Source organism: Myotis nattereri, assembly GCF_964212035.1.
Source record: "Myotis nattereri genome assembly, chromosome: 5".
Lineage (NCBI taxonomy): Eukaryota > Metazoa > Chordata > Mammalia > Chiroptera > Vespertilionidae > Myotis > Myotis nattereri.
In genome coordinates this window covers 38,436,260-38,457,304 of record NC_138080.1, presented here as the reverse complement: position 1 = coordinate 38,457,304, position 21,045 = coordinate 38,436,260, and the positions used below count along the sequence as shown (strand labels likewise).

The 21,045-nt window shown below is 34.6% G+C and overlaps 1 protein-coding gene across 1 annotated transcript in view; it reads right to left on the bottom strand.

Moving 5' to 3' along the window:
• Positions 1–20,895, bottom strand: part of FBXO8 (F-box protein 8) — a 39,341-nt gene extending 18,446 nt beyond the window's left edge. Inside the window, exons 1-3 of the mRNA XM_081091882.1 lie at positions 20,760–20,895; positions 5,548–5,884; positions 2,307–2,433 (exon numbers count right to left, since the gene is read on the bottom strand). Of these exons, the coding sequence (XP_080948008.1) occupies positions 2,307–2,433; positions 5,548–5,876 (456 nt within the window). The 5' untranslated portion in view covers positions 5,877–5,884; positions 20,760–20,895. The remainder of the gene's footprint in view (positions 1–2,306; positions 2,434–5,547; positions 5,885–20,759) is intronic.
• Positions 20,896–21,045: the final 150 nt, after the last annotated feature.

Below are 21,045 nucleotides of genomic sequence, written 5' to 3'. Positions count from 1 at the left end.
ATCTTACTTTAATTAATAACTTCAATCCCCCTCTTAGCATTTGACTTAAAACTAAACATTTTTGTCAGATAAAAAAAAAATAGAACTTTAATTTTGTCTCTTTTCTCTGCCCCCTCCCACTTCCAAACACTCTAGGGGCGGTATAACAAGAACTCTATAATCTAACATATGTATTGCAAAGATAGGATTATATTTTAACATCTAGCTTTTCCAAGTTAGATATTTAAAAATATCCATCACATTCTAGTATATAAGGGCCTATCTATATTTTCATCTTTGCATAAAAAGAATGGCTTTATAATTTGTTTAAAAAATTGGTACTCCTTTAGCAAGAAATAACTACTTACCACAGTCAATATCAATAGCTACATCCACCTTTTCTGACTTTTGTAAATCTACAACTCAGTACTTACCAAGTTACATTTTCCTTAGAATGTAACATTTGCAAGTAATATTAATTGAAGATGACAGTTTTACTCAACATCAGCATAAGTCATGACAGGAGCCAGTACGCCTTGGGAAACTGGCCATAATAAGACTGGGGCTTGTAATAGCCTCCTTTCCTGATTCTTAAGTATCTAGAGTAAAACACTGTATTATTCTGCTTCAGTTCTTCTCCAGTAATCATCATTCAATTAACTCAAGAAACTGATGTGAAATATATCTTACTATAAAGTTCATCATATGAACTGTTTTAGTTAGCATCAAGTAATGCCTAATTCTAATAAACAAAAATAATGAAGTCCTGAAACCATGCCAATCTTCAAAAACATAATGTGGGTAGTTAAATCTCTTGTACAGAGCAGGTATTCATAGTGCAAGATAAAAAAGGTGACATGCTATCTGTTGCTATATACTTAGACAGAATTTGAATTCGATAAAAAAACAAGTAAAGTAAGTGTATTTTATGATAATGGCACCAGAAAATAATTGCAATAAAGTGACAAGTTACAAAACCTAAATTTATAATAGTTTATCTACTCATTTGCCTTCTAAAATGATTAATTTATAAAAACCAGTACTGGCTTCAAATATGTAATTTGAACTTTAACTTATAAATCATCCTACTTTCATACAAAGTATCAGTTTGCCATTCATTAAAAATAAAAACTCTTTACACAGTGGTGAAGAGAGAGAATAAATATCGTAATTTAAATATTTGTATCAGGCTTTGTTATATTTGTGGGGCTAAGACAACTTATAATGTGTATGTATCGGCAAACCTTTGTAGTGGTGTTATGTTTTATTTTTCATTCATGTACAAAAAAATTAACAAAGAAAGAAATCATATGTAGCAAGCAAAAATCAATTTAAATTTAAAAACATGGTGTCATTTGTATTATATGCATATTTATAAAATTCGGATTTCTGTTTAATATTTAAATATTTTGCATGGGAGAAGCATTTCTCTAATTATAATTGAGCAAAAGTTAAGATATTTAAAAAATATTTGTGTGATTTAAATAGCCTTTAATACTTTCACAACAAATAAAACAAAAAGTTGGGTTTTAAAAATTAGGTAAATTAAAACAACTGCCAGGTAAGTTTTTCCACAAAAAAATAATATACCTAGAACTAGTAGTTCTGAGTGCTCTATAATTGATATTAGATTTCTAAGATAAATCTAGTATATATTTAAATATCTATCTAAAAATTTGAACCTTTCCAGGATAATGAGAACAGGTGGGAAAAAAGTCAGTGAAAGAATTGTCTTTTGATCATTCCTATGTATTATGTTAAGAAAAAATTAATTATTAAGCAGTTACTCTTGCTTCTCCCACTCTCCCTTTTTCCTGTTTGTGTTTGTTTATTGTCTTTTAAAAAATTAAATTATGAATACAAAATTATTCAATTTTATAACAGAATCTAAAAGCAGTTTCTATGTCAAATGAAATTAGATTGTTAAAGGCATTATTTAAAGAAAACATTCTGATGTGTTGGAAACTAGAACAATGTATTTTGTGATCATTTTTGATAAAAGTAGTAGCATTGTTATTAAATATAAACAAATCAAGGAGAAAATTCTGCAAATAAACTTCCATGAACGTATTTTATGCGCTCCAATATCTCAATCAGGTCCAGTAGAGGACTGCATGTGTCATGGAAGTTGTCATATAAAGTGAGCAGGCAGAGAGATTAGAACGTGACATGGTAAGGTAAAAACAGCAATAACTCAAATACTGGGCTTTGCAGTGATTGAAAAGGCACGTGCAGTGACTTGTGATTTTACTTGCAAGTTTATTGGAAAATTGCAGCAAGAAAGTAATAAAGTTCAACTGTTACAAATACTCAAGTTCTTCACTTACCTCGTCTGGATTGGCATTAAAGGTGAGGCTGCCTTCATCCAGCTGCATATATAATTTTCTAAAAGAAAATCCTATAGGTGGGTTCTTATTGTATATGGAACAGTGACCCCAAGTGGATTTACACAACCTATAAAAGATAAAATAAAAAAGAAAACATTACCATATTTAACTCCCCAAGTTAAATGTGTATAAACATGATAAAATAGTAACATGAAATGATATAAAAATAGATTTTATAGCTCTAAAGTTTAAAATGTTTAGTTTTATGCTTTTAAAATTTGTTTACTAGAGTATAGTAGACAAATTCCTTCAATTTAGCAATTCTGACAGCACATAATAAGCGTGGGTTACAAAGATCAATAATATTTGTAAGCACTATTTGAAGCTAAATATAAACTAGAGACCTGATGCACAAAATTCATGCAAGGGGCTCGGCCCTTGCAGCTGCCGGTGTCTTGCCTCGGCCCTTGGAGCCCCGGCTTCATCAGGAAGATTGTCTGGCTGTTCGGTCTAATTAGCATATTACATTTTTATTATTATAGGTAATAATGATAGCTAACATTCAAGTGCTTACTAAATACCAAGCAGTATTGTAACTTGCTTATTAATCTTTACAGCATTCCTATGATGTTGGTGCTACAGGTAAGAAACAGACACAATAAAAAAGTTGTTCAAGGTTGCACAGCAAATCTGTGTAGAGGCAAGATTTGAACCCACAGAGTCTTATTCCAGAGCTTGCAATCTTAACCGAGAGCTAAACAGGATTAAGTAAAATATGTGCTGTACTGGGACATAAAACTGAATGGGGTGGGGGGAAGATAGCTGGGCAGAAGGACAACTTTTTTTTAACTATATATATATATATTCCCAGGCAAACTATACACAGGAATTGTTTGTAATTTCAATACATACATCAAAAGCTGTGATATTAAGCATCACTATTTTTAAGATACTGCTTTAAAACACTGGCTCTTTACTATCACAGTGATAAATGATTGATTAAAAATTCATTAAAACCCAAAACGCTAACAGCTCATATTTCAAAACACATTATTTCTGCAGATTGGGATAGTTGTTTCCAATTCTGTACAGAGCCATTAACTACTGGTTATTATTTGAAAGCTAAACTTTTATCTTATTACATTGCCAGAAATTCTGACTACATACCACAGAACATAAAATGTAAACACATTATTCCAGAGACATGGAGGATATTGAAATTATATTTTTTAATAACTCTACCTCAAAATGATCTGATTTTTGTGTGTTCAAAAACACCTACTTGTACACGACATACAGATGATGCACTATAGAATTATATAACTGTAACCTATATAATTTTATTAACCAATGTTGCCCCAATAAATTCAATTTAAAATCATCATCAGCAACAAAAAAAATCTACTTGTAGAGATAAACATTAAAGTAGTTTTACTTCCTAATATTCATTATTGATTTTGGGCTCAAACTTCCTTCTTTTCACACACACACATACACAATATATAGAAAAACAAGAAAAAGCCACTGTCTCAGCCTATAACACCAAAAATTGTGAAGATAGTGGGTAAAATACCTAATTTAATATGAGAATATCTTCTTAATAGTTAATTTACATCCTTGCATTATTTTTATAAAATAAATGATTTTTGAAACAGTTTAAATAAGTTTAGTAACTTATTTAGAAAATTATCCATGTTTTAGTAGCCTCTTTAATCTATTCCCATAGATTTTGACTTTTATTACTAAGCTACAGAACCTCCCAACATTAGTAAGTATTCAGCACATCCAAAGTTAAAATAAAAACTAAGCTAGCCTTTAATTTAAAACAGAAGCAATTTATTACTAAGAAAAAAAATTCAAGCATCATAAAAATAGGCATAATTATGTGGTAAACAAAAAGAAAACATTTCTTTCAAAAATGATCAATCCAGATTTAAATCACAAGTGAAAACTACTTTCTGGTTGAGTTCATTCAGATGAGCTTAGTTATAAACTTTTTTTCAAAGATAAGGACATAAGTTTGCTGGGACTACTAAAATGTAGAAAAGAGATTATAAATAAAATGAGCAAGTTTTAAAGTATTTTCATTTCCTCTTATACTAAATCATTAAAAATTAATAAACATAATTTATTTTAAACATTTCTAATTAATATAATTTTACTCACTTCCATAATACTTTCACTATGACAAGACAATGAGAGAACGACAAGATGATACTGATGATTTATATCTATTTAGAGGTTAAGAGGTTGAGCTATTTAATTAATACTGTAATTCTGTTGCATCTGGAAGCCTGAGTGAGGAATGTCATTGTTGGTAATACATTTTGACTAAAGATTGGCTATTTAGATAATTTATTAATTCTCTCAATTGGATTTTCATTTAGAAATTCAAGTCTCATAAAGACTTGTTTTTAGATATGTTTTATATCATTATGAAGTCCCTTTTAAAAATAATGAAACAAATCTTGGTAAAGAATGCTAGAAAAACCAATGATTCTCCTATGTTTGAGAATATTTTCACAACTCTAGTATATGTACTTTTTAAGGATTAATGTAGATTCCATAGAGCAGATTCTATTCCACCAAACATTCTCAGATTTATAGCTTAAATTTACACTGGTATAATAGCTGTTAAAATTTCTATAATCTACATTCAGTTCAGCAAGTAAATGATCTCTTTGCTTTCTAATATTTGCCTACTTATTGATTACATAGTGGTTAGAAAAAAATTAAAAGTAGGTGAAATATTCACCAGTTAAAATTTATGCTAATAAGCACCTCTGACAAAAAAAAATATATATATGAGAAAAAACCACAGCCATACTCCATCTGTAACCAATGGAAACAATAAGATTTGAAGAATATTTATTGATTTTTAAGTATACTTATTCTTTATAAGGGAAGCACAAACTATACCAGGGTTGTGAACACTAAATTTTGGATTATAAATTCTCACTTAACAACTTGTATTTTTAGAATAAACTGACAATTTTTGACTTAAAATAAACTGATGCATCTTGATTGATAACCTCTCTTATAACTATAACTCATTATTTTATTTTATACTGCCCTTCTTTTCCTAATATCAAATTTGACTGTGATGATAACTGTATCTTGATTTTCCAGGTTTTAATAAAGAACAACTCTGGTTGAAAGAAACATTTCATGATACAAATATAACTAGCATAAAAAGAACAATTAAGGTGATTACGTTTAGAGATATCCGAGTTGAACTTACCCTTGCCACAGAAGTTCATCATTAGCGAGGTCCTGCCAAACACATGAAGCTAAGCAGAGGTCAGTTGCATTCAGGTAGGACAAGATGGTAAAGCTTAGCTCAGGAGGCAACATTTCCAAATTAATGAATCCTTCCTGTTCTTTAGATTTCCTTGCCTTCAAGAGATGATATATATCAATGCCTCCTTGGACTTGTTTACGATGACTGCTGTTAGAAATGCTGCTGGCAGCCATTCTCCTGGTCTGCTCTCTGCTGAGGTAGCCTTGTTCACTATAGCCTTCCTGCTGTAGCTGCTGGTTTCTGGCCACTCTCCACAGACCCTGACCCATCTGCAAGCCTGGGAGAAAGCCAAAATGTAAAAAGGTTAAATTGAAAAGGGAACCTACGTTTCCCAGTGGTACAACAACTCTGACATGAAGCATTCATTTATCAGAATTAGCATTCCTCATGAAAGCATATTAAGGAGTAATATATTACAAAGAATAGCTGGTACATCATACGTAGAAAACTTGGACAGAGAAAGTTTCAGAAATATTTGGTTTGATTATCACCTTTATCCCAGTTTGCTAACTACTTTTAAAGTCCACAGGTGACATAATAATTTTTCACATGGTGAGATTTAAAAGTTACTGGTGTCCTAAAGACTCTTACAAATTATAATTATGTGGACTTATGGGCCAGTATTAAATAGAGCTCTGATCAGAGCACAGGACTTGAGTTAAAAGGCCTCTAGACCCTGCTTTTTATCACAACTCAGGCTAAGCTAAGCTAGCCCCTTTTAACCAAACTCCCAGATGCATAACAGCTGTGAAACAGGCTTTTAGTTTAATTCTTGCCAGTCTACATTTATGTTGTAGACTGTAATAAAATGTAACATAGGCCCTGAAGTCTAATTCAGAAACCTTATAAATTAGACACCTAGAACGCCATGATAAATAGCTCAATAATGACTATTTGGTTTTGTTGTTGCTTTAAATAAAAATAATGTAGACTAATTTTCCAGTTCTTTTCCATACAGGCGTATGGATTCCTCAGAGATAACTGGAAAAGGCAGACAAGAGTGTGCTCGTCTCCTCCACGCCACCCACTGACCTCCAACCAGAGCACTTCCACATTTATCTGTTGCAAATATTGGACTTCATCGTATATAAACATATAGAAAATTAATGGCCCGGACTTTACATTTGATCTTAGCTTTAAAATAAGTAACTTTTCCTAGGCAAATAAATTCATTACGAAAAATGAAATCAGAAAGAGCTCTTAACTAATATAAGTAGTTATTTTCATGATCTCTTTTCCTAACAAAATATTCTTGTTTTATAAACCCAAGTCGATTACTAGAATGTGTGCATATTTCAAAGTTTGGGGGAAAATTGATTTTTGTATAAAATCATTAAACTAAATTTCATAGCATAACCAGACCTTAAAATATGGGTTTGTTTTAATTAGCTGTTTACAATAAGGACTAACAAAAGATAACAAAAGCAAAAACAAAACCAAGAAATAAAATCCACGGGTGGCCAGGACTTATGAAAATTATCAGGAACAATTTGAAAATTGAGTAGGATTTCAAAAGATGTCAACGATATTTTTTTCAATATCTATAAATACATGACTCATGTGTACATTTACGGAATTACTGGCTATTATTTGGATAATAGCCATTATAACAGATCACTTATTGATGAAAACAAAAAAAGAATCCAGCATAATTTTTCACTCTTCCTTCTTACAGTGAACTGTTTACACTTACAGGAGCTTAAATTATTAAGGGATGGGGATACAAAGAGAAGAAACATATTAATGATTTTAAAATGTGAGGAAATTTGTTTTTGCAAAGAAACCACAAAAGATAATCTTTCCTCCCTACAACACAAAGCACAAGAATTGTAGCAGTTCCTCTATTTGTGATTAAGCTACAGTGATTACATTCTTATTTTTATTATAGAATCTTAAGACAAGACAACCCACAGATTGGGAGAAAATCTTTGCAAAACACTTATTTGATAAAGGACTGGTATCCAAAATATACAAAGAACTCTTAAAAGTCAACAACAAAATAAACAAATAACCCACTTAAAAATGAGCAAAAGATCTCAAGCCACCTTACCAAAAAAAAGATATACAGATAGCAAATACGCATATGAAAAGAGGCTCAACATCACATATTTAGGCAATCACAAATCAAAACAACTAAGAGATAACTACTACTACACGTCTACTAGAATGACTGAAATCCAAAATACTGACAACACCAAATGCTGGCAAGTATGTGGGAATGCAAAATGGCACAGTCACTTTACAATAGTGGTTCTCAACCTTGGCTGCACATTAGAATCACCTGGGAATCTTTTTAAAATCCTGATTTCTGGGCCTCATCCTTCGGAAATTCTGTTTCTTTGTTATGGGGTGGGGCCACAACATTAGTAACAAAGAAACAGAATTTCTGGAGGATGAGGCCCAGAAATCAGGATTTTAAAAAGATTCCCAGGTGATTCTAATGTGCAGCCAAGGTTGAGAACCACTGCTTTAGAAGGTAATATGGTTGTTTCTTAGAAAACTAAACATGCTTTTACCATATATGTTTATAGCAGCTCTAGTCATAATTACCAAAACTTGTAAGGAACCAAGATGTCCTTCAATAGGTGAATGGATAAACTATGGGACATCCAAACTATGAAATATTTACTACAAAAAAGAAATGCGCTATCGAGCCATAAAATGACATGCATGAAACTTAAATGCACATAACTAAGTGAAAGAAACCAATCTAAAAAGTCATATGTAACATGACTTTAATTATGACATCCTGGAAAAGACAAAACAAAAATAAAATAACACAGAAAAATACAGAATATCAACATAAATCTGTAAGGAATTTTAAGTTCACCCAATGGATAATTTAATTTTGATACATATTTAACATTTTGAGATTATAAAGAAAGGTATTATTTTCATCATGGCTATTTCTGCATTAATCTTAGCAAGAAAATATCTAGAAATCACATTGATTGCTAAAGCTCATGTAGCCTGTCATTTTAGATACTTAAACTTATTTGTCTCTTTACCTTAGCACAACTAAAGGTAAAAAAATCAAACATGGTAACTATGGTATTTGAAGTCTCAAGGTTTAAGGCATTTAGGATCAATTTCTGTGTATTTCCCCTACAGCATCTTTCCAGTGGCATATGGTTAAGCAGCTGTTGTTCCTCTCAGGGATGTTGCTAGGAAACACAGACTCAGGGTGATTTCCCTAGGCTCTGGACTTTAATGGGGATCACTAAAGTTGAGCGCTGAATGTGATTCTGAAAGCATCCGGCAGGTAGAAAGAGGTAAAGGCAGCAGCTGGTTCTTAAATAAAAAGTAAAAAAACACACACACACACACACACAAAACTTGATGGGGAGAGGGGAAGTTTTAAGCTGATGTACACATAATTCAGACAAAGAAAACGGCATTTTCTATTCTCCTACTGTTAAATAATACTGCAAATTGCCCTTTTGGGACTCCATTTTTCTTTTAAAGCAGCTGTTGATACTGGGCAAGAACACAGTACAATAAACCACTTGAGGAAGATTAATATCATAAGTTTATCCGATAGAGAAAAGAAAGGGTGTTTATAGTGTTCCACCCCACTCCCAATCTTCATTAGGGTGACAGGGATGTGGAATGTGAATGGAACTCCCAGAAAAGTGATAAAACTCTCAAAAAGACATGATATCCATTGCAGACATTGTGAAGCAAGTCATGGATGGAGTGGTGTTTTGGACTCTGAAGTCCAACAGAGGAGTTTAAATCCTCACTCCACTGGTTATTACTTATAGGACCTTGGGGGATTTACTTGATTATTCTAAACTTTAGATTCTTCATATATAATGTAAAAAAATAATACTTAGAGCCTAAAAGGCTGTTGTATTAGATGAGATAATGCATATAAAGTTCCATTCCACGGCTAATAGCCACTAAGATGTTATCTACTACTTTGTTTTAACAAAATAATATTTTCACAAAGTAAAAATCATGAGTACTTTGGTAAAATATATTTAATGATGCTTAATTGTCCTCGTGTTCTGTACACCAAATAATCTCATTTGTTCATGTTGACACTTGCTTAGCATGGTAAGGTTTATTTACATAATTCTTCATCCTCTATCTGATATTTTAGACATGGTTATTTGTTCCCTTCATAAAAGCAATTCTTTTATATCAATGACTACATTTTTAAAAACCACCAAAACCTAAAAACAACATCCTGCCTTATGTTTCACAAAACATTTTTGAACTTCAGCATGCCTTATGGTGGTGTCAATAGAAATGGCATGAAACAGGGCCTTATGTTATCATTAGTAAGCTTCAACATTTGGCTCTAAAAGAGAGAGAAAATATGATAGTTTCATGCTGAGTTCTTACATGATTTCAAACTCTTAAAATTTGTCATTTGTGTCAATTACTTGGTCAAAAAACTAAGCTGCATAGTGGAATCACTGACTAGGCAAAGAGTTTCAAACTAAATAAAAATTAAACACAAAAATAAATTAAATACTTTTGGTGTAAATATGGATTTTGTGATGAAATCACCTATTATTTGTTGACTCAAAACAGAGATATTTCTTTCTTGAAAACAATACTTACTCTTATAAGAACACTAGAGGCCCCGTGCATGAAATTTCATGAACTGGGGGGGGGGAGGGGGGGGCGGGGAAGGGTCCGTCAGCCCGGCCTGTGCCCTCTTGCAGTCTGGGACCCCTGAGGGAATGTCTGACTACCAGCTTAGGCCCACTCCCTGGACCCCTTTGCTCCTTACCACCTGCCTGCAGCAGAGGCGGAGAGGCTCTCGCCACCACCACTGCACTCACCAGCTGTGAGCCCAGCTTCTGGCTGAGCAACGCTCCAGGGGGCAGCTCCTGCGTTGAGCATCTGCCCCCTGGGGTCAGTGTGCGGTTTTGCTGTTTGGTCGATTTACATATTAGGGTTTTATTATATTGGATAATTAGTCTATTTCATGTTAAGATAAAAAAAAACACCAGTCAATTCTTATAGTTCTGTAAAATCACTGCAAACATGGAATTAGCAAATATTGAACCACTGCTCCTAAAAGAAATATGGGGTTAGGTTCCTGTGAGCCTTTAGACACATTTTTACCAGCTGATCAATATATAATTTTGTTTTGTGTCTTTCTATTGATTCACTACCACAGAACACACCAATTCTGAAAGAAGCTTATCTAATGGATATTTCCTCTGTAAAGCACTACCACAGCCTTCTTAAACTTAGGAACACTAGACAGCTCTTCAGCATTACACTTGGGAGCCATTTTAAATCACAAAATCATCAACAAATGGCATAAATGGGAAAAATGTGGCACTATATTAACCACAAAAAAGATTTGTTTACAACATGAGAACTAAAGCAGGCAGAGTGTTCTTTGCCTTATTCAAACTTAGCTGGAAATGTGTGCCTCCACAGATGCAAATTTTTGCAGCTCTGCAAATGTCCAAGAATGACTGGAAAAGTGTCAAGAAAATTGATTTGGGGATAAAAATATTTAATGAGTAGACAAATTCACTAATACAAAATCTGCAAATAATGAGAACTGTAAATTAATAGTATTCTAGATGGCCCATGCATTTTTCTTCCAAGTGTGAATATATTTTGTTAAAGTTTATCATCTTCAGAAGATCTATAAAATTATGAAACCAAAAATATTTCTAAATGTGGAACCAAAGGTATTTCTAAATGTGGAAATAGTATTTCATTATTTATTATCTGATAGAAATAAGCAAAAGTTTCATAATTACTTACGTTACAGAGGAGAAATTATGTTAACAAAAATCCTCTAGAGTCTAGAAGATATCAAATTTGAAATTTTTCTTTTCAGAGGACAAAAGAAGCTATGTGGCAGGGGAAAAAAATCAAGGCAATTAGGACACATATTTTCTTATTTTTCAGACTGGTGATAAAATCGATACTTATAAACAAAGATTTAGATACTCTAGTAAGTTTAAATTCTTCATAGAGCATGGTTAACCCAAATATAATAAAACTTGGAACTCCCTTTTAAATTGGATGAAGTATCATATGAAGCAATGGCCAAATAAATATTATTCAGGAATTTGTATTTTCCTGGAATTATGCAAACATGGCTATCAATTTAACTAATCTTGATTGTTTTAATACAGTGGTCAAACAATGCTCCCACTGTCTCAGAACTTGGTTTTATATTGCTTGGTTTAAAAGTCAAATATTCGTGCTCAATTCTGTACAAATCACAAATGCACTCCAGGAGTGGACAGGAGATTCAAAAACCTGGCACTAAAGGCTACTGAACAGGGATTGGTAACCAAATTAAGTGACCTAGAGTACTCAGTGATGCTATGGATAAATGTCATATCAGCTAAATGACAGAGGGGTATTTTCATTTATTTAAATTTTATATTTTGGTACTATCATATCTTGTACTTCAGATTTAACTTTCTATTCCAAAGTCCTATGTGCCGTGGCCTAGTAGCTAGGTTGACATAAATGGATATTAACATGATTTTAGGACTGATTCCAGCATTTTTCAAAAATAAAGTCTTTGGAAAATATTTACCAAGAAGAGTGCATACAGTTTCTTACTTCAAGATCCGTTTATGGAGCAAACAGCCACTAACACCTCTAAAGGATCTGTCGTACCGTCAACATTTTAGTCACGGTACATGTAGTGTTATTATGCATCATTGATAATTTTCCTTCTAAAACAGCTCTTTTGGTATTACATAACTTAATTTTAATATTCTGAGCTCTAAAATTATTTCAATTCATTCATAGTTTTAGAAATAGGTTTTAAACCAGAATTAAGATAAATATAAATGGTAGGGTACCATCTCATGAACATAATTTATGACATAAGGCAGCGATTTTCAACTGGTGTGCCACAAGAATTTTTAAAACATGCAATACCTGACTATTCAGTCAGGAGTGCTGACCTCTTTTCCCTTAGATTGTAAAATTTAAAAAATGACAAGAGCCAATACAACAATAGTTGTCTGGTGTGAATGAATGAAAATCATACCTTTTTCTTTTTTTTTACCAGATCCGCAAATATATATTTTTTGGTGTGCTGCAGAATTTTAGTAGTTTATGTGTGCCATGAGATGAAAACAGTTGAAAATGGCAGACATAAGGTATCAATTGGACAGCAGATAGAAGAAAGAATGTTCTAACTCACTTTTGAAAAAATCTTATGGTCAACTTTTGTCTTGTTAGAAATAGAAGACTGAGCCCTGGCTGGTTTGGCTTAGTGGATATAGCATCAGTCTGCGGACTAAAGGGTCCTGGGTTTGATTCCGGTCAAGGACACATACCCGAGTTGTGGTCTCAATCCCCAGTAGGGGATGTGCAGGAGGCAGCTGATCAATGATTCTCTCTCATCACTGATGTTTCTATCTCTCTCTCTCTCCCTCTCTGAAATCAATAAAAATACATATATTTTTTTAAAAGATGTAAGATTGAGCACATATAATTATCACTTTTCCCTTCTATTAAAATGAGAGAAAAGGAATAAAAATTGTAAAAACTAATCCTGTGAGAGAAAGGAAAACAGGATGTTAAGTGGACATGAAATTTCAACAGATTTCTGTAATGTGAGAGTGGAAGGGGAGTGCTTACTAATGAACCCATGAAGAGGAAGGCGGAGAAAAGTCTGGAAGAGCAGAGAGAAAAGTACATTACAGAACCCTCAAGAGGCTTTTAGGGGTCCAAAACACAGTTTAAAGATGGTAGTAATTCAGAGCAAAATGAGGAACAAAAAAACAGGATTAACATCTCTGGGTCACTGTTACCTTACTTACACAATAATAATAAAAAAAATCCCTCTTTACAATTTCTTGTGAGAATTAAATGTGCGCACATGGAACAATAGACCACAATTTAGCCACCAACACACATACATCATGTGTCGAGAATGCTTACACATCTATTTCAACCCCTTTTCTTACCTAAGTGAAATGAAGAGGCAGACAGTTTCACTAAAGAAATGGAATGACCGCAGAGAAAAGGCTCCCCTCCGCTCCTACTCGCATTTACAAGTGGCCCAACATAATGGCTATCAGACCAGAGCAAGGGCAACCCTATGCAGATGCACACATCTACAGATCAACTTTTTATTGTCTTCAAGATCCAATGTTCAATCCTTAAAGTGCAGCTGAGATACATAACAATCACCTGGTTTATTTTTCCTGATTTCACCCAGTGACTCTTCAATCAAAATTAAATTTAATCTTAATCTAATAGACATAGTTATAAAATCATATACTTTACATATGACATATTTTGAGAGTTTGAGTAGAGTAGGAATCCACTGAAACTCTGCTATATAGGAATATGGCAGAAAGGTACATCTTTCTCCCAACTTTCCCCTTTGCAATCCACTTGGGATCCCCCACCCCTTCATTCCCTAAGGCAGTGGTTCTCAAGCTTCTGGTCCTTTTAAATACAGTTCCTCATGTTGTGATCCAACCATAAAATTATTTTCGTTGCTACTTCATCACTGTAATGTTGCTACTGTTATGAATGGTAATGTAAATATCTGATATGCAGGATGGTCTTAGGCGACCCCTGGGAAAGGGTCGTTTGACCGCCAAAGGGGTCGCGACCCACAGGTTGAGAACCGCTGCTAAGGGCTACCAAGAAACTCTTTCTTAAACACGGAATATGAATGTCCAAAGCTTTTATTCTTAACCACCAAACCACATGCCCTGAGTTGTTAGAGCCCACAGATGGCAAAGGCAACCTACCATCTGTTTCTTCATCACTGGCTCGCATCTTTTACCTCTGTCACTGCTTATTAGCTCCATTCTTTCCCAGCTGTGCTTCTCTTTCAGGCTACTGTTCTTGTGGAAAGCAGAGGCTTTGATGTGAAAACAAGTCTGGTTCAAACTCCAGCATAGAATCCGATGAGCCTGTAGTTTGTGGTCCTCATTTGCCACATCAGTAAAATAATGGCTAAGTCTGACCCAATGGATACTTAGAGAACCTACCCACAGCAGATAGTTTACAATAAGAGGTAGTTTTGTAGCCACCCCTCATGCCCTTTTAATGATAACACTTATTTTGTTTTTCCCCATTTCAGAGTACACTTGATTATTTTGGACTTAATTACCTGAGTAGTCATATCCTGGTTCTAAATTTCATTAATTTAGGATTTGTGAAATTTGGAGAGATTCCATTTACCTTTGGTAGGAGAAGAAAATAACAACTAGTGAATATATAATGTAGAAGGTAACTTTGCTTAGATTGATATATAAACACAAAGTTTAGCAAATAAGGTCAGTGATAACAAAGATAGCGTTTTGGTGTTAAGTACTAACATATTTAATCGCTATTGATATGTTAATGTCTGACAGAGAAATGGTTAGAAGTGTTCTTGATACTGTTACGCTGGAGGGCGAATTTAAAATTGGAGCTCCAATGATAGCATATAGTGTGTGACTGTAAATACTTCAAACAAGATTTCTGAGCTTCTATTTCCCATAAAAGAGGGGAATTCACTCCTATCTATTTTATAGGGTTGCTAATGAGCCTTAACTAACATACCATCTATAAAAGCCTCTTTTAATTGGGAAAGCTGTATGTAGGTCCTACCTCACTTTCTTTTTTCCTAATGCAAACATCTGAGAAAAAGCTATACCTATTTTTTTGGACACGATTATGGATGTCATTTTCTCTTTTTAAAAAAAGTTTTAGTCTAAACAAATTTGTTGCAAGCAGCATAAAGGAACTTCCATCTAGAAGGCAGTATACATTAGGTTAATTACCAACAACTATATCAGTTAGTTTTTAAGAACAATAATACTTTTCTATTGACTTTCAGTAGATGGCTGTATTTCTAAAAGGGATGGTGTTTTGGACTGACTGCATTTGTAATGCCTTGCCTTTTTTTCAAAAGGGCAGAGCATCTACAAAAGAATAAGATAGAAATTATTTATTAACAGCGATTGGAATATCTAGTATAAAGCCTGTATTTAAAATATTAAGCGGTTTTAGTCAAAACATGTCCTTGTGACAGACATCAAATAAAGCACTCTTCTATAAGAAAAGGCTAACTGTACTAAGGCTTTTAGTAATTCCATGACACTAAGCATTCAAATGGCACATGCTGTGGAGACAACTATAAGTAATAAAGAATGGTTTATACCCTATGCGGGTAGAGAATACACAATGGCAGATGGGAAAAGTATAAAGGAGGCTGAAGGTCTTAAAAAAGCATTCTGCTTTAAATACTCTTGTTTGAAGCAAAATGATTCCGTAAGTCTCTTCCTGAGCAAACAACGTTAAATTACTGGTTTGCAATGATTGACATGAAAAATCTCATTTAAATACTCATTATAAATGGTTAGTTTTCCTCGATATTTCTTAAGTGTCTACATAGTGGAATTTATAAATAAGAAATTTCCTACCTCAGAGATAGAGATCTAAAATATGTACCAAAAGAGTTATCTCTCAAATGCAATTTATATTAATATTTAAAGATCAAGGATGTTCACTTATTTGTATCTTTTTGACAATTTTCATTTTTTTTTCCTAGTAGAAAGAAGTAACAACTATACTTTCGTTTTTAAAAATCTTTAAGTGATATTATGATATTACTCAATGGCATAGGAACATAGGAGATTCTGTGAGAAAGTATTTTCTAGGTGACATTTAGAATCAATTTGGCAGCCCAGCATTTACTTCCCTACTTCCAAAAGAACAGACCACCAAAGTAGTTTAGAAAAGTCTGAGTAGAGAATTTAAAAAAAAAAAAAAAAGGAAAGGAAAGAAAAAACCTGATAACCAATCACACCTCTAAAATTGAAAGGCAACAACTGTAGAGAAATGAAGGAAGGGTCCGTCCACAAGGAGGTCTTTCTAAGGAGAAAAGGGAAATAGCTAAGTACTAAGAGGTCACAGGGTACATTAAACACATAAAAAAACCCAGTCATTAAATTTAAAGATCTGGTCCTGCAAGAGCAGTTTTTGTTCCTAAAAGGCATACCAGTTGTACTTGTTTTAATTCACAAAGATTTACAATATTACTTTGTTTTCTGGAGGTTTTTTCCTGTTCTTTAATTTGATTCTATAATGAGTGTTACCAAATGGCATCTAAACAAATGTAAAAATTAAGATGTGTCATTTAAATGTAACCCAAAAGCTGAGAACTGGGTGCCTATTTAATTTCTTCAGCTTTTTTTCCCCAAAAAATGTTCCACTGTCTGTTTTAAGTTTTAAATAAATTTATCATACTTCTCACCAGCATTATTTGTAATTACACTGGTTCTTCCTTGACTACACTATTTACTCAACCCAATTATAATCAGCAACTGCATATCCCAACTCACCTCCTCAGGACATACCACACCCCATGCCCACCAACCACAATGGCCATTCCTATGAGAGTTGGGAATTAAATACAAAACCAAGACTATAACTCTTACTGAATTACTTTTATACAAACCAAACAATATATTAAATAAAATAAATATCAAAGGAAGTCCCAAATAGGAGGAAAATCAGAAATGAGATGAGAAACATCTAATAATAAAGATTCCAACACAAAACATGGTTTTGATTCAGGCTCCTTCTTTAACTAGTTGTGAGTACTGCGCAAGTTACTTAAATTTCAAAGTCTCAGTTTCCTCACCTGTAATACAAGGATTTTGAACTTGGTGATCCCTAAGGTCTCTTTTAGCTATAAAGTTCTATGATTCTATAAAAATAAAATGAGAAAACATTCTTTTAGAAGGTAAAATGCAGAGGTGATGGAGACAGATGCATGTATGTGTGTTTGAGTGTATTTAGCATCTGCCCTTCCCATCTCTCTTTTCCATGTTCATGACTTCTACAAATCACTATTCAGCAAGAGCCCAGGGGCTTGTTCTCCAAGCATGACTCACTTGCTAAAATCTTGCTCCTTCTTTCAATCAGTTTATGAAATCCTGTGCGACCTATTCTTGAAGAATATGCAAACTGCTGATTACAGAGCTAAACTCCCCAAATCTGCTGCTTAAATCTGAAACCACAAATATCTTTTCTCATCTTTATATCATAAAAGTATTTGCCCCAAATATGATGTAATCTTACTCAAGTTAGGACATTTTAGTTTTAGTGTGGAATCTATGTCAATAAATTTGTCAGAATAACAAAATAATGAGAAAAAAAATAAAGAAATGGGGAACATAAATTTTTAGAAGATGTATGATATTAATGTTTTAAAATTTTAAGTAAAATACTTCAATGAAAAAGTATCATGGGTTAGATGTATATTTCACAGACTTTCAATATTAATTTTAAATTTTTTTTTATTGCTTAAAGTATTACAAAGAGTATTGCATAAGTCTCCCATTCCCCCCGCCCCCCTTTGACTTTCCCCCAGCCTCCCCTACTCCCCAGTGTCTTGTCAATATTAATTATTTTGATGCATTATCACAGGCCAACCAAGGCATTAGTCTGTTTCCAAATTTGAATGAAGATATAGAAAAACATAGTGTACACAGCAGTTGGCTCATCAATGAACTATAAAATCATAAATCTGAATGACTAATTTCAATGTACTATGATAAAAAAGGTCATCTCTTGGCAATTCAATGTTTTAGTTTACACAAAGCACAACACACACACAAAACATTCCCTATTAAACTGATCATACATAATAAATTACAATTCATGTTTTAGCTTATCTAGAAGTTATTACCTTAAGATATTGTATGGGTGAAAGTACATCAACTGTGTTACTTTTGTAAGCATCTGTTTAAAATTTTGCAGCCATCTAAGGGCCCCAAACTCCTATAAATAAAGTATGTTAACCTGATAGGGAGCCCCAATTTAAAAGCCAAATTTACAATCTGAGAATTGACACAATCAGGCTGGTATTAAGCCCCTGAGGGATAAGAGATAAACTTGAGTAATACTTTACTTACAGATAAGGATTTACAACATCTTTCAAACTTGGAAGAAGCACAGACATTTTTACAGTGGGTCACAGCCAAAATCGTGTCACAAGAAAACCTGAAGTCTATACCTTTAATTTCTGATAAACTTATATGGCTCCCTGACAAAAGCTATGCTGGTAAGGTACATCCAGGTAATGCTGGAAAAGGTGGTACCTGCCACCTAATAGTGCTTAAAAACAGGCATACAAGATAAAGTTCCACTCTAGGACATACCTCTCCCCAATCCCTTTTTGATCTCATACCACCATAAAGACTTCCACTGATGTGCCTGCTTTCTACACCAGAAGGCTTCCCTCTACCTTTTCTTTCCTCCTTAAAAGCTAACTTTGCTCATGTTTGTTTTGATACAATTTCAGCCATATAAAATGGCAATGAGTAAGGAATACACAATCTCCAGCTGGGATATGCTCTGCTCACAGTACCTTAAAAAACACAAGCATTCCTCAGACACACATCATCCCTCAGGCAGTTCCCCAAGCAAAATAATGAGCCTCTCTTCAAATAATTAGTAAGGGGGGGGGGGGGGGAGGGGAAAGGAGAAAAAAACAAAAAAAACACACACACCAAAACACTTTTCCATGAGATAAGGCTTGTGTAAGTTTGTTTATTTCTTTACAATCTGACATTCCTCCTTGTCTGACTCATTTCTGCTCAGTTATTCCTATCTATTACCTCCTAAAATTTATCAGGCGGAGTATCTCTTAGGCAGCCTCTAAGATGGCCCCCAAAGATCCTTGCATCCTGGGACTTAAGCCCTTGTGTAATCCTCTCCAGGTAGATTTTGGGTTGGATTATTTACTCACTTCCAACAAACACCATGGCAGTAGTGATGGGGTAAACTTCTGAGATCAGGTTATAAAAGCCTATAGAGAGCCATTGGGACTCCGTTAGATTGAAGCCAGCTGCTATGTTGCGAGGCAGCCCTGTGCGGAAGCCCCTGTGGTGGAAAGCCAGGCCTGCCAATACAAGGCGAGAGCACTGGGAAGTGGATCCTTCTCCCCCGCAGTGGAATCTCCAGGTGACATCTCAGCCCCCATGTACAGCTTGACCACAGCTGCAGGAAGGACCATGAGTCAGAGGAGCTCTGCTGAGCGTTTCATGAATTTCTGACCCACAGAAACTTTGATATAATAAATCCTTGTTATTTCAAGCAGCTAAATTTGGGGGCAATTTGTTACTCAGCAAGGGGTAACTAAGGAAGGATCTAATCAGACAAACTGTCAAGTTAACTGGATAAAGATGGGAAGTTTCCTACTCAACCTGAAAAAATAGAAAAAAACCTGTATTCTTCATTCTCCTCAATTTTGCAAACCATTTTCTTGGGCGAGGGGATTAGGGGACTTCTACCTCAGAAATAAGGTTACCAAACGCCAAACATTAAAAGAGGGAGAAGAAAAACTGAAATGGAAAACATAAATTAGCTCCACCTTGCAGTAGTAAACATCATGATATACTGATTTAGACAGAAACACCTGGGATCCTTTAAAATCTAAATTCCACTGGTTAAAACAAGCATGCACAATTACTAAATTACTAAACCTAAACAAAACATAAACAGAACCCAAAAATAAAACAACGAAAACCTTCAATGGCTGAGGATTAGGAATCATTTATGCTACTCCATCCAATTAATGTCATTGAGCATCCACCATATAAGAAACTAAAGCCCAGTCACAGAGACTCAAACAAAAGAGGGCAAACGAAGAAGCGTCCAAATTTATAACCAAAGTTTGATAACTGAAGCAACTGGCAATCTATCGTGACTATAACTGTATTTGCATTCATATTACTGAAAAGTATGTAAAGAACCGAAAACTGTGCTTATGCATCAAAAAAAAAAAAAAAAGCCACAACAAAAAAAAACACCACACGACGGAAACAAAACCTACTTTGCTCGAAAAGCAACACTTGGGTTAGAAAAGGACAATCATCGCCTCTTCTCGGCTTTATTTCAGGATGAAGTTGGGTCACTACGCCGGGTCCCAGGCTGACCTTAATGGCCTAGAAAACCCCAGGAACACACCTATTCCCGCCTGCCGACACCGCCTTATTCCCCACTTTAATAAGCCGTCACCGCTGTCACTCAAGAAGCTCTGCACTGTCATTGGTCCCAAAGTCTCGCTGGTTGGCAAGTTTCTACTAACTAGCGAGCACCAGTTATCTTCATTTCCGAGGAGGAAAGTGGGGGAGTGGAGGGGAAAAGAAGCAGGAGCCCTGAAATATCTAGGCTGACGCTGGTACCTGAGCAACCTGCGATCCCCACCGCCGCCGCGACGACTCGGCCTCTTGACGGGGGCTTTTAGCCAAACAGAAAAGAGCTCAGCCGGGAACTGGTGCCCAGGCCATTGGAGAAGCCGGTTCAGACGTTCCTGGTTCAAGCCGGTGAGGGTGAGGGCGGCGAGAACCCCAGAAACAGCCCCGGCTTCCTCCAAACGGAGCGCACCTCCAGCTGCAGCAGCGAGGGCTGCCGACAGCCCGAGGTTTGACGTTTCCTATTGTTGCCGGAAGTGACGTGTGAGGTCTGAGG